Consider the following 14,187-nt stretch of genomic DNA (forward strand, 5'->3'; position numbering starts at 1 on the left):
TTGGCACATCCCCCATTCTTTTTGTAAACCATCCTATCTACTTCTATAATATGTTTCTTTTTTGTCTTCATTATTCAAATAATCTATGTACCATTCTTTTATTCAACTCAATGGATTTTAAAATACTAGAAAATTATTTATGTATGTATCTTATCATCTTACACACAAGCTAAAAAATTCACACATTTACATATTGTCATTCTCTCCACACATTAATATGCAAATCCATGATCCTTTTCATTATCTCCATAACTTATCATCTATTCCACCATTGGAATCAATTATAGTATTATTGTTGTAGTGCATATTGTGGATGGGGGACATATACTTTTTTAGTGGTGTATTGGTTCTAAGGTCCATGCATCTAAAACATTGCTACAATGTAGCATGAAGAACATGCTTTTCTTAAGCTTCTTGTAGATTTTGAACAACCTTACATTGGTATTTTGGGTTATGTTCACACAAACATTGCACCAATAATTCAATTTGGTAACATATAATTCTTGTAATAGTATGTTTGGAGAAGTGTAACGGTGCTCATGTTAAATTTCACATTCTAAAATGTGCAATATTTTTTTAGTAGCACTAGCAACCTAAACCCTCAAGATTAAATAGTTATCCATTTTACCTTTTAGATCATTTCACACTATCAACCATTCCATGCATGTAGGGCCATGTGAACTATATTTTCCTTCAACCATTTTATTGCCCCATATGCTTGTGACACATTAAGTCCTCGAATAACTATTCATATTAATTAATTGATTCTTTTTTATTATTGTCTGTATTATTTTAATGCCAATATTTTCATATGTTCAAGCTCTAAATATTCAAACTCATATAAGAATTCTAGTTTTACTTCATCAAGATCAACCTGAATAATATTTGGTTCATACTTACCATGTTGATCTCACTCAAACCCTTCAAGCATAATATCAAATATTTGAATCTTCTATACATTGTAAAACTCTTGTGTGTTGACTCGTAACATTTGATGGTACAACTCTCTTAGTAGTCTAGACTAGGAAAATGAATTATTAAGGACACTCATCTATTTCAAGAGAAGGTTATGAAAAAATATTTTTATTGAGGCTTGATATCAAAATGGTCATCAACAATTAGTATTTCTATAATATTTATGATTCATACTAATTTAGGCCCTAATGATACACTATGTTTATTTTTACATGTTATTTTTATTATGAGATTTCTTTTTATGGTCCTTTGATTGTTTCATTTTATAAAGATTCCATAACAACATGTGTGGCTCATTGATTATAAGTAATATTACATGGAGTGATTATCTATGATTGTATTATTCACATAAATAGATACATAAATAAATTATTTGTTGATAACGGTGTATGCATATACACATACATCAATAGAAACTATATAAGTATATAGAAGAACATCTAGAAACTATATAATATGATAAAAAATAACTAAACAATTAATTAAATAGTCATAACATTGTCAAAGTTCATAGCATAAATCACATGAAAGCTCAACACCATATATTTATGCATTCAATAACAAATACTATCAACATAACAAAATTTAGAACATTAAATTCTTTAGGGGAATTATCTATTAAATTATATTGTAATTTGATCTTTAATGACAAGATTGTCTCCCATGTAGCTCAACATTAAAAAATAAGAATTTAGATAAAAACAAAAACACACTAAATTACTATTTTATTTTTTTTGTGGGTCCACAATACATGTAAATCACCTAGTTACCTTCAAATTAATTATTGAACTTTCTTTTCCTAGTCTGTTGACTAATTATATATTTTTTATTAGCTAAGAATGCCATTATATAAGATTAAACTAGCTAAGCAACATAGATATGATAAGTTAAGGACATTATGATAAAATGGCTAAAACCCCATATCCACTTTGAAGGTGGGAATGGCGAAAAGATTCACTTTTCGAGGGATACTTGTTGTAAATGCTTCACTCATATCCAACTGTGATGGATCTTTATTGGCTTCAAGTTTCCAGTCAAAGCAGTGCATTAGTTGAGCCAAAACAAACTCAACGTCCCGAGTGGCAAGGTAAGCCCCAGGACAGCCTCTCCTTCCAGCACCAAATGGTAGCATGTTGAAGTCTCGACCAGTATCATTCTGATTTTTAATCATAAACCTTTCAGGATTAAATGTCAGTGGATCTTCCCATATCATTGGATCTCTTCCTATTGCCCATACATTGACAACAAGCCTTGTTTTGTTAGGTATATGGTAGCCAGCAACAGTGCAAGCTTTTGTAGATTCATGGGGCAACATTATAGGTCCTGCTGGATACAATCGAAATGTCTCCTTTACAACACATTGTAGGTATTCCATATTTGCCAAATCACACTCCTTTACCATGCGATGCTTGCCTACTATGGACTCAATCTCTTCTTGCAACTTCTTGGCCATTCGAGGATTTCTTAACATTTCACTCATTGCCCATTCTAATGTAACAATCGTTGTCTCGGTTCCGCCAAGGAACATGTCCTACAAGAAATGAGTAGTTAAGTGCAAGAAGATAAACATAAATGGAATCGAAATTGAAGCATAGAGAGAGAGAGACATACAAAAATAATTGCCTTGATGTGCTCTCGGGTGACCTTAATGCCATTCTCACCATCGGGCTCTTCCTTTTCAATATCCAGGAGAACGTCAACCAAGTCCTTGACATGCTCATTTTCCCCTGCATCCACCTTTGCATTGCGCTCCACATGCTGGTCTATTATCCTCCCCACCACTCGGTCAAAGAAGTCGTGAGCCCTTGTCATTCGACGCTTCATGCCTCTCAGCTGGTCAAGCCACTCTCCATAAGGAAAGAAGTCGCCAATATTAAAAGCACCGACCATATTGATGACCTCGTTGATCATCATCCTAAGCTCATCGCTGCTCCCAAGTAAATCAGAATAGCTGCCGGTGTTGGTGCCCGCCAGAGTTCCCCACATGATAGAGGAGATGATGGAGGAAATGGCGGCTGTGACGTTGACAGGGAGTTTGCCATGCAGACTCCTGTCCCAAATGGAACGCACGCCCACAGCTGCCTCTTCCTCTCGCAGGCAGGCGAATGAGTCGACTCTCTTGACACTCAACAATTGCATGACGCTGATTTTGCGCATGTGCCGCCAGTACGGTCCATACGGAGCCAAGCCTGGATCAATCTCTCCGTATGCTACATATCTTGCAGCCGCCGTCGCCGGCCTGTTTCCGAATACCAAGTCGTGTGTTGTCAATATATCCTTTGCCATTTGCGCAGAGGAAACAACGAGGGTGGGAACAGAGCCGAGTCTCATAAACATCAACTCCCCATATTTTTTTGAGAGCTTTTCCAGAGAACGGTGGGGCAGATCTCCCAGCTGATGGAGATTTCCTATGGCAGGCCATGCAAATGGCCCAGGTGGTAATGCCAATCTCTTTGCATTTTTCTTTCCTCTCTTTAGTACCCACCACAAGAAAATTACTATTAACACTGAGAATCCAATTGTCATGAGAGGTGCTGCTTTAAATGAAAAGAAGGCCATTTCTGCAATTGAAAGACCTGAGGAATTCAATTCGCTTGCCTCTCTTTTTGTCTGGGCTTCAATTTATAGTTCACTTGCACCCATCGTTTCTTCTTTGGTACGATAAACGACACAACGGAATCAGAATTGAAAAATTCAGACCCACCGTTATTCTAGAATCCTTCTTTCTCTCCAATGTTTTTGGATTATGACAGAAGGGCATCTAAGTTGAAAACGCACCCACATTTAACAGTTATTGTTCAACTTCTCTCACTCTCACTTCAAATTCGTATTTAATCTACGACGACCCTTTCTCTTCAAATTTTTACCACCTCTCATTTGCTATTTAAAAGGACAAAATAGCATCAAGTTTCGAAAAACGCACATATCAATTTCTCTACCGCTTGGTGCTATTGGCTAAAACACACGTAGCACATAATTTCTCTACCGCTTGGTGCTATTGGCTATCTGGTTGTGTCTGGCAAGCAGAAGGATTAAAGTTCACGGCAAGGGAGATGGTCATTTGATGGTGGGTTCATTCCTGTTGCAAATACCATTTCTGTTAATCTAAAAGTAGAAACAAAAGAGGAAATAGATCATAATGCTTATGTTCTTTCCTTACATGATGTGATTTGTCAGTTTAGGGGTTTTTGGCCTAGCCTCCCTCAGCTGCACACCTAGATATTAGAACAGTGGGAGCCTCTTATTACTAGTAAAGTTCATATTTTCTCCATGGCTAAGGGGTTTCTTATTGTTAAGTTTGATAATGGTCAAGATAGAAACAAAATTTTATGTGATCATTAGTTTAGCTGGGAGGACAGATTTTTGTTGATGACTAAGTCCTGGCACTCTGATTTTAACCCTTCTTATGAAATGTTTAATAAGATTCTGATTTGGCTTTGACTTCCTAATTTCCCCCTTCAATTACAGGTTGATCCTCTTTTAGAGGAAGTAGGTGATGCCCTTGGAGATTTTTAGATGCTGGATGATGAATCCTATGATATTTTTCACTCCACCTTTTCCTGCATTTTGCTTGAAATGGATGTTTAAAAAGGGTTTCCTGTTGAGATTTTAATTAAATCCTCTAAGGGTTCTTGGGTTCAATCTTTGGAAGTGCCTTTACAAAAAATCACAATCATCCAAAAGTCATGTTTCAATCATCCTTAAGATGATTCGCATTCGTCTAGGTCAATTTTCCATTCATTTAGATTAATCATTTAGGGTTGTAATTCTATCTTCTGTCTAACCCCATCATTAGTTTGTCAAATTCCGAAATCATTACTTTCACATGCTTCGTAAAATACATGACATCTTATGGTAGATAAAGTAAGGTTTCAAATTTCAGGTTTCAGAAGGACAACAAAGCAGAGAAGACAAGCAAGACATTATCAACAAATGCGAAAAGTAGAGAAGAGAATCCAAAACCTGGAAGATCAAACTGCCTTATATAAATACCATAATAGGGTGAAAATTTACATTATGAGATACAATATATAAACAAAGCTGAAGTAATGGTTAATGTCATTCTTGAATAATTCTCTGTTTTGCATGTTCCTTTATTTTTGTAGGTTTTCTCTTTTGCATGTCGCATTTATCTAGTCAGAAATTCACAATCATTTAGATAGTAACTCACATTAGTTTTGTCAGTAATTCACATTCTTCTTGATAGGGTTTCACATTCGTTAAATACTGTGTCACAATCGTCTGTTAAAATACGAATCTTTCTATTTATGAGATATTTCTGTTTACCTCTGGTTTTCTGGTTTTACTAATATTCTATTTGCAGCATGTGGTAAAAGAAAACAAAGAAGTCTCAATCGGTCCAAGCTCTTTGAAATTAATGATATCTTTTGCAAGATCTCATAGACTTTAATTTACTTTTGGATTTGGTGCTTAAAATTGATGTGCATGATTTCACTTTTAGATTTGGTGCTTAAAATTGACATGAGGTGCAAGTAAAATTGACATGCAATACAATTTTACATTAAGACTTTGGTGCTTAAAATTGATATGAACATGTGTATCTCACACCTCAGTTTTGGGTTCTAAAATAGATGTGAATTTGGCTTTTGATTAGACTACATCACACATTGCCATATTTTAAAGGCAAATAACTTTTTTGTGTCTGGAGTGGTCCTACTGCTAACACACACTATCCTCTCCCCTGGCTTTCATGGGCTTGAGTGCAAGAGAAAAGTGTTAGTGACACTTAAATTTTATTTTTAGTAGTGAGGGGTATCTTTGACTGGGGATTTCATCACCCCACAGAGGTTCTTCAAATTGGGATGTTTTGAGGATATCATCTCTCCCAATGTACTCTCGAGTTGGTTTTTTGAGCCGCTCTATAAATATATTGGCAGGCGGCTGAAGTGTTGAGTGAATTCAACATATGTGGGGTTCTTCCCTACAACAATAAGATTAACTAAATCCTTAAGTGGCTTTCTTTGAGAATCCGTCATTAGATCGAGACCCCTCGAAATTAAACTAAGAACCAAATTAGTAGCCCAAATCCCACATTTGATGATTCTAGGATTGGAGATCGTACCCCATAGATACCCTTCATGTACCTTTCATTACGAGACATAAATCCCTCAATGATAAGATCTTCGGATCTTCGAGGTAAGAGAAACTGGCATTTCTCGAGAAGTATGTGTTGTGGAGTGGAACCAATGCTGCCATATTCTCTAGTTGTCCATCTTGTTTTGGTATTTCATAAGGGCATCATCAAATGGTTTCAAATTTCTAGCCTAAGATTTGTCTACTATGTTTTTTTGTCTATCAGTCGTCTTGAACCACTATTGAGTTAGTTATTGAGGTAGTTCAGGCCCTTTACCTTACGTTACTCTGATTCACAAAGTCTGTTAAAACAAAATTCAATTGTCCATACTCATTTATACATAGTGTTCTCAAATAAGAAAAACTTGTAACTAAAACAAAGTTACATCAACCAGTTTGTCTAAAACACAAACATTACAAACACAGTCCAAAACATTCACAACAAAAACATCTTACTACTTGCGATTACAAGTTTACCTAGAGTCATGGGTCTTGCATAAGTCCTTGAATAGTCATCATAATCTTGGTACCATTCCTTACATAGTCCTTGCATAGTCCAAGTGTAGTCCTCATATAGATTTCCCATCTTCGTCATCGTAATCTTCAAATAAATCCTTTCGTAGTCTTTGCATAATCCTTATAGGGTCATCATTTTCAACCTATTTATGTCATCATAAGTCTTAAGCGTTATCATTATAGAGTCTTAATTTATATCCCAATTTCATCCTCAAAATCTTTGCATAGGCCCTGGCATAGTCATTATAATCTTTACAATAGTCCTTGTCTAGTCTCCATTTATGTTTATCATAGTTCTTCACTAGCTATATAATCATATTAGGTCATAGCATGAGTCAGCATGGGTCTACCAGGTGATGGTTTGTTCCCCTTTTAACAACCTAATCTAGTGTTGAACGATGGTCAACAAGAAATTCTTGATGGCTTAGATAACTTGGCTTGGGAGTTAAAAACAAGTGATCCTCAATACATAAGAGTTGAGTTTGAGATAGATCAAGAGTATAAGAAGGCTCGTAGAATTGATAGATAAATTGCACAAGGACTTCTTCGAGAAAGACTTGAGAGGTTGAAATTACAACAACAATGTTCTCAACAATCACCTCAACAAGGTCCTCAATAACTACCTCGTCCTAATCCCCAATAGAGCACGTCAATATATATTACATACTTTATAGTCCTCTAGTCTTAAGTCTTGCATTTACATCCTTGGAACATCAAGTTTCGAAAAACGCACATATCAATTTCTCTACCGCTTGGTGCTATTGGCTAAAACACACGTAGCACATAATGACTGAACCGAATCCCAACTTTCTAAAAACCTTATCCATGGAGATTTTTGTATATCTTGATGAATCCTTACACTATGAGTTAACATATCTTTACAAAGTCTTCTTGATGAATCCTTACACCATCAATCAAATTTCTCAAACTTTTAATCAAGTCAGATCAAATTTTATTAGCAAATTTATATCTACCCAGCCTTCTATCTTGTTCACAATGTCACTCTCTTATATTGGAGGCATATCTCACAAAATCTAAAAGCTATTTCTCAAAAATATCTTTGATGTACCTTCAAGCTTGTCTAGATTCTTAGAAGTTGCATCTCATCTCCCAAAGCCTCTGTGGACCTCTATCTTGAATCTGGGGGCTATAGAGTTTTTTTTTCTATGTCATTCCCTACATGCATGAAATGAGTTTCTCTTTCGGCATCAGAATCAAAGTGGGGGCTTTTGGTTTTTCTGCAGGATTTTTCAAAATGTTTTTTTTCTAGGAAAAGACTCTTCAAAGGGAATTTTAAAACTTCTACAGAGATGAGTTTTTAGAGATTAAAGTCAAGTATTCCCATGATTCTATTAACGTGTTCTCATATTATCAGGATTTTAAAAAGGTTAGTTGTGGTAACTTTATAGAGGTTGTATCCTTATACAGAATAGTATTATCTTTTGCTTTACATGTATTTACAAAGATCCCAACTCTTCGCTGCAAAAGGTTGGCTTGTAGAAGTGAATCAAACTTTTCAGAAAATATGTATATTACAGACATTCTCAAATTAGAAATGTAAATGGAAAACACCAATTTCTTTAAGAGAAAGAACAATTTAATTAGACTCCATAAATTAGATGTTGATTTTAGGGATGATATAGATCATAGCATGATGATTCAAACATCTTCCAATAATTTCAAAATATGAAGAGGATGACTACTTTTAAGACATACCTGTTATCAAATGAAAAGAAGTCAATGCATATTGCATTGTTATAGTATGGTCATATAGAATTGTTTCTTTAAAAAAAATAAAAAACATTGTCAAATTTATTTGATATTTTTTATTATTAAAGAATACCTTGTGCATTTACTTATTTCAAATTCTTATGAAATTAAGATCTTTATATAATTATTAATCTTTTGAAATAAATCTAAAAATAAAAATGAATATAAAACGTATTATATAATTTTGCCTACTTTTTCACTAATAATATAACTTTTAAATCTTATACAAATTACTAATACTAGTTTAATATAAAATCTCAAGTTACATATTGTGATTTTAGGATAAAATTTAGAAATTAAAAAAGAAATCAAAATAAAATTAGATCAATAATTATTTAGAGAGCTTCCCAAATTTCTACAAGACATGGCATAAAAAATTTGCAACCAATGATATGGATTGCATACCAACCCTAAGATATAGTTGTAAGCAAAAATAATAACATTATTTTATGTCAAATAGACCATGAATAACCATATTACCAGGTTATGGAAAAGTTATTGCAATAACCCCACTCTATCAAAGATAAGCTAATTGAAGGGGTTGATCTCCATCAAGCCACAATTATATTCACCACCCATGTGTAAAAATGTATTTCTTAAATCTATATGCATTATCTTATGAACATTGGCAATGAAGTGAATATCTACTTCAACATAAATATAATGATTGTAGGGAAACCATAAGCAGTAGATGCATGACTTAATACTTGATGTATCACATAGGCAAATGAAAATAGGGGATATAAGAAAAGTCAAGTCAATAGTATTAAATATGGATGAAAAAAAACATCCACCAAATAATTATTCAACCTTTCTACACCTATTTACCTCATCATATGAATCAAGAAAAAATGAAAAAACCTCCAACTCACACAACAAAGAATAGTGTCTCATTACATTGCTAATTTACACAAAATATTTTCCTCACACAAATCATATTTAAAAAAAATAATCTACAGCATACCACCAAGTTGATAATTTTTTTTATCTTCAACTTATCTTATATGTTTCTACTTAACAATATTATCACTTGTATATTGGGCATGTATAAAGTATTCAAGTTAAGGTATACCATTATCCATAGTGGTAATAACTTCACCCTTAAAGATGAAAGCATGACAATCAATAGTACTCTCATCAAGATCATGTGCAATAAGTAGTTAGAGTATATTGATTTGATGAACTCCATATCTAGATCAAACATTTAATCTACTTTTCCATCATCATTATCAATATAAGAGTCATATCGAAGCATCTCAAATGATAGAATATTTTTCATCCCACTGCGTCTTTATTTTAATATGACCAATATGACTTTTTACATGATACTTACTTCTATAGATTCATATTTACTAAGAATTTGAACTCACTGTGCTTCTTCTAGTGAGAACAAAATTCTATAATAAAACTTGTTCAAGCTCAAAATTTTCATAATGAAAGTCACACTTATATTGTTTGATGATGTGAATTGTTGAGAAATTTAATTAATATAACTTAGTATACAAATCATCAACAAAGAAAGAAAAGACTTGAGAATGATGACTTGAAGAATAAGAACCTTTCACCTCCCTATGATCAATTGCAAATTACTTCTCAAATTTTATTTCTAGATTTTTTACAAAAGTTAAAATGAATGGTGTATATTGATTTAATTAATTTTAAAGACTATATATTTTATTTAGAGAACTAACCGGTTTGATTGACTACTTAACTCAATTGATTGATTAGTCAACTAACCTAAAGATGACTTGATAAATAAGAAAAATATAATGATTGTATTTAATCAAAAAACTTATTTAATAAATTTGATTTATGAGTGGTAAGTGAAACTAAGTTGACATGAGTTAAATGTGGATGAGGATAAATAGTATTATATATTTATTTTAATGGATATATGTTCATGTATTAATTAAGAGATAATTAGTTAATTAATTAATTTTATTTTATGAAAATTAATCATGCGATAATATATGTATAAGGAATATGGTTAAAAATTACAAAAACCTAAAAATTATTTCACATAAAATAACAAACTTCTACTATTTCACACGCTTCAACAATCATAGATTACATATGTCAATATATAGGAATTAAGTCTCCTATATTATACGATAACTCCCATGACAAATCTCTTACATCATGGGATAACAAATAACCAAACTATAACAGACACACGTAAATATACAAGCTCCTAAACAAACTAACACATATTTTTATATGTATCCTATAATTCTAACAAACATGTGAACACTAGCAATATTTTTCCCAGCAATATGGGTACATGAAATTAATTAATTAATTAATATAATGTAATCAATTAATCAACAAGGTGAATTAACATGAAAAAATTAATAAGTCAATATCAATGTGGCATAATGATGAAGACAATATCTAACTAGTCATTTAAAATATGATAATAGAATTGATTGGCTATGTTAGAGTTTTAGGAGACTCTACAACACCCCTAGGATAAATGAAAGACCAAAATAAATTCCACAAGAGAATGGAAAGAAAATTGCATCACAATGCAAGATGATGCTATTTCTAATTGATATGCCAATGTACATGATGAACCTTGCTTATAAAGTCAAGGTGACAATAGACAATTAAATAGAATGCTGGTCCAAATATGTTGATCATATGCAATTCACAATCTATCACCCACATAAAGTGGAAAAGTAATAGTGTCATAAGACCACTAAAAGTGGAAGATCCACTTAAGGTGGATTAGTGATAACATGATAAAACCGCCTAAATTGGAGATGCTCCTAGAGTGTGAAGTGATCACTAAGTAAACCTAAGTGATATGTGTAATTAGGACCTAGGTGAGGTTATGACTTGGTAAAACACCTTAATTACACCAACAAGTTGAAATGTGATGGAGTTAATCAACTAAGATGATGATGGATTTAATTAACAAGGTGTGAAGGGGAAAAATGATCCCCTTTAGTGTTTCATTCAAGGGATGAAGAACACTAGAGGAATTTTTTGCTTAGAGCCTTCACATTCAAAAGAGGATGGGAAATTCACTAAAGTTCATGACAAGGGAGATGGTCATTTGATGGTGGGTTAATTCATGTTGCAAATGTCATTTCTGTTAATCTAAAAGTAGAAAAAAAAGAGGAAATAGATCATAATGCTTATATTCCTTCCTTACATGGTGTGATTTGTAAGTTTAGGGGTTTTTGCCCTAACCTCCCTCAGCTGCACACCTAGATCTTAGAACAATGGGAGCCTCTTATTACTAGTAAAGTTCATATTTTCCCCATGGCTAAGGGTTTTCTTATTTCTAAGTTTGATAATGGTCAAGATAGAAACAAAATTTTATGTGATCATTAGTTTAGCTGGGGGGATAGATTTTTGTTGATGACTAAGTCCTGCCACTCTAATTTCAACCCTTCTTCTGAAATGTTTAATAAGAATCTGATTTGGCTTTGACTTCCTAATTTCCCCCTTCAATTACGGGTTGATCCTCTTTTAGAGGAAGTAGGTGATGCCCTTGGAGATTTTTAGATGCTGGATGATGAATCCTATGATATTTTTCACTCCACCTTTTCTCGTATTTTGCTTGAAATGGATGTTTAAAAAGGGTTTCCTGTTGAGATTTTAATTAAATCCTCTAAGGTTTCTTGGGTTCAATCTTTCAAAGTGCCTTTACAAAAATTCACAATCGTCCAAAAGTCATGTCGCAATCATCCTTAGGATGATTCGCATTCGTCTAGGTCAATTTTCCATTCATTTAGATTAATCATTTAGGGTTGTAATTCTATCTTCTGTCTAACCCCATCATTAGTTTGTCAAATCCCGAAATCATTTCTTTCACATGCTTCATAAAATACATGACATCTTATGGTAGATTTAAAGTAAGGTTTAAAATTTCAAGTTCTAGAAGGACAAAAAAGAAGAGAAGACAAGCAAGACATTATCAACAAATGCGAAAAGTAGAGAAGAGAATCCAAAACCTGGAAGATCAAATTGCCTTATCTAAATACCATAATAGGGTGCAAAATTACATTATGAGATACAATATGATAAACAAAGCTAAAGTAATGGTTAATGTCATTCTTGAATAATTCTCTGTTTTACAAGTTCCTTTATTTTTGTAGGTTTTCTCTTTTGCATTTCACATTTATCTAGTCAGAAATTCACAATCATTTAGACAGTAACTCACATTAGTTTTGTTAGTAATTCACATTCTTCTTGCTAGGGTTTCACATTCGTTAAAATATTGTGTCACAATCATCTGTTAAAATAGGAATCTTTCTGTTTTTGAGATATTTTTGTTTACCTCTAGTTTTCTAGTTTTACTAATGTTCTATTTGCAACATGTGGTAAAAGAAAACAGAGAAGTCTCAATCGGTCCAAGCTCTTTGAAATTACTGATGTCTTTTGCAGGATCTCATAGACTTTAATTTACTTTTGGATTTGGTGCTTAAAATTGACATGAGATGCAAGTAAAATTGACATGTAATACAATTTTATATTAAGACTTTCGTGCTTAAAATTGATATGAACATGTGTATCTCACACCTCAGTTTTGGGTTCTAAAATAGATGTGAATCTGGGTTTTGATTAGACTACATCACACATTGCCATATTTTAAATGCAAATAACGTTTTTGTGTCTGGAGTGGTTTGATTGCTAACACACACTATCCTCTCCCCTGGCTTTCATGGACTTGAGTGAAAGAGAAAAGTGTTAGTGACACTCGAATTTTATTTTCAGTAGTGAGGGGTATCTTTGACTGGGGATTTCATCACCCCACATAGGTTCTTCAAATTGGGATGTTATGGGGATATCATCTCTCCCAACATACTCTCGAGTGGATTTTTTGAGCCGCTCTATAAATATACTGGTTAGGCGGCTGAAGTGTTGAGTGAATTTGACATATGTGGGGGCCTTCCCTACACCAATAAGATTAACTAAAGCCTGAAGTGGCTTGCTTTGAGAATTCGTCGTTGGATCGAGACCCCTCGAAATTACACTAAGAACCAAATTAGTAGCCTAAATCCCACATTTGATGATTCCAGGATTGTGGATCGTACCCCATAGATACCCTTCATGTACCTTGCATTATGAGACATAAATCCCTCAGTGATAAGATCTTCGGATCTTCGAGGTAAGAGAAACTGGCATTTCTTGAGAAGTATGTGTTGTGGAGTGCAACCAATGCTGCCAGATTCTCTAGTTGTCCATCTTGTTTTGGTATTTCATAAGGGCATCATCAAATGGTTTCAAATTTCTAGCCTAAGATTTGTCTACTATGTTTTTTTGTCTATCACTCATCTTGAACCACTATTGAGTCAGTTATTGAGCTAGTTCAGGCCCTTTACCTTATGTTACTCTAATTCACAAAGTCTATCAAAACAAAATTCAATTGTCCATACTCATTTATACACAGTGTTCTCAAATAAGAAAAACTTGTCACTAAAACAAAGTTACACCAACCAGTTTGTCTAAAACACAAACATTACAAACAAGGTCCAAAACATTCACAACAAAAACATCTTACTACTTGTGATTACAAGTTTACCTAGAGTCATGGGTCTTGCATAAGTCCTTGCATAGTCATTATAATCTTGGTACCATTCCTTACATAGTCCTTGTATAGTCCAAGTATATTCTTCATATAGATTTCCCATCTACATCATCATAATCTTCATATAAATCCTTTCCTAGTCTTTGCATAATCCTTATAGGGTCATCATTTTCAACCTATTTATGTCATCATAAGTCTTAAGCATTGTCATTATAGAGTCTTCACTTATATCCCAATTGCATCCTCAAAATATTTTCATAGGCCCTGGCATAGTCATTATAATCTTTGCATTA

General features: G+C 33.4%; 1 protein-coding gene across 1 annotated transcript; it reads right to left on the bottom strand.

Annotated features, from left to right (window-relative positions):
• Positions 1 to 1,693: 1,693 nt before the first annotated feature.
• Positions 1,694 to 3,554, bottom strand: LOC131034111 (cytochrome P450 750A1-like). Its single transcript, XM_057965499.2, has 2 exons — positions 2,587 to 3,554; positions 1,694 to 2,506 (listed from the first exon to the last, which is right to left on the bottom strand). Exons 1-2 carry the CDS (start codon positions 3,532 to 3,534, stop codon positions 1,886 to 1,888), a joined length of 1,569 nt encoding a protein of 522 aa, XP_057821482.1. The 5' UTR covers positions 3,535 to 3,554; the 3' UTR covers positions 1,694 to 1,885.
• Positions 3,555 to 14,187: the final 10,633 nt, after the last annotated feature.

The sequence above is a fragment of the Cryptomeria japonica genome, chromosome 10, assembly GCF_030272615.1.
Source record: "Cryptomeria japonica chromosome 10, Sugi_1.0, whole genome shotgun sequence".
Taxonomy (NCBI): domain Eukaryota; kingdom Viridiplantae; phylum Streptophyta; class Pinopsida; order Cupressales; family Cupressaceae; genus Cryptomeria; species Cryptomeria japonica.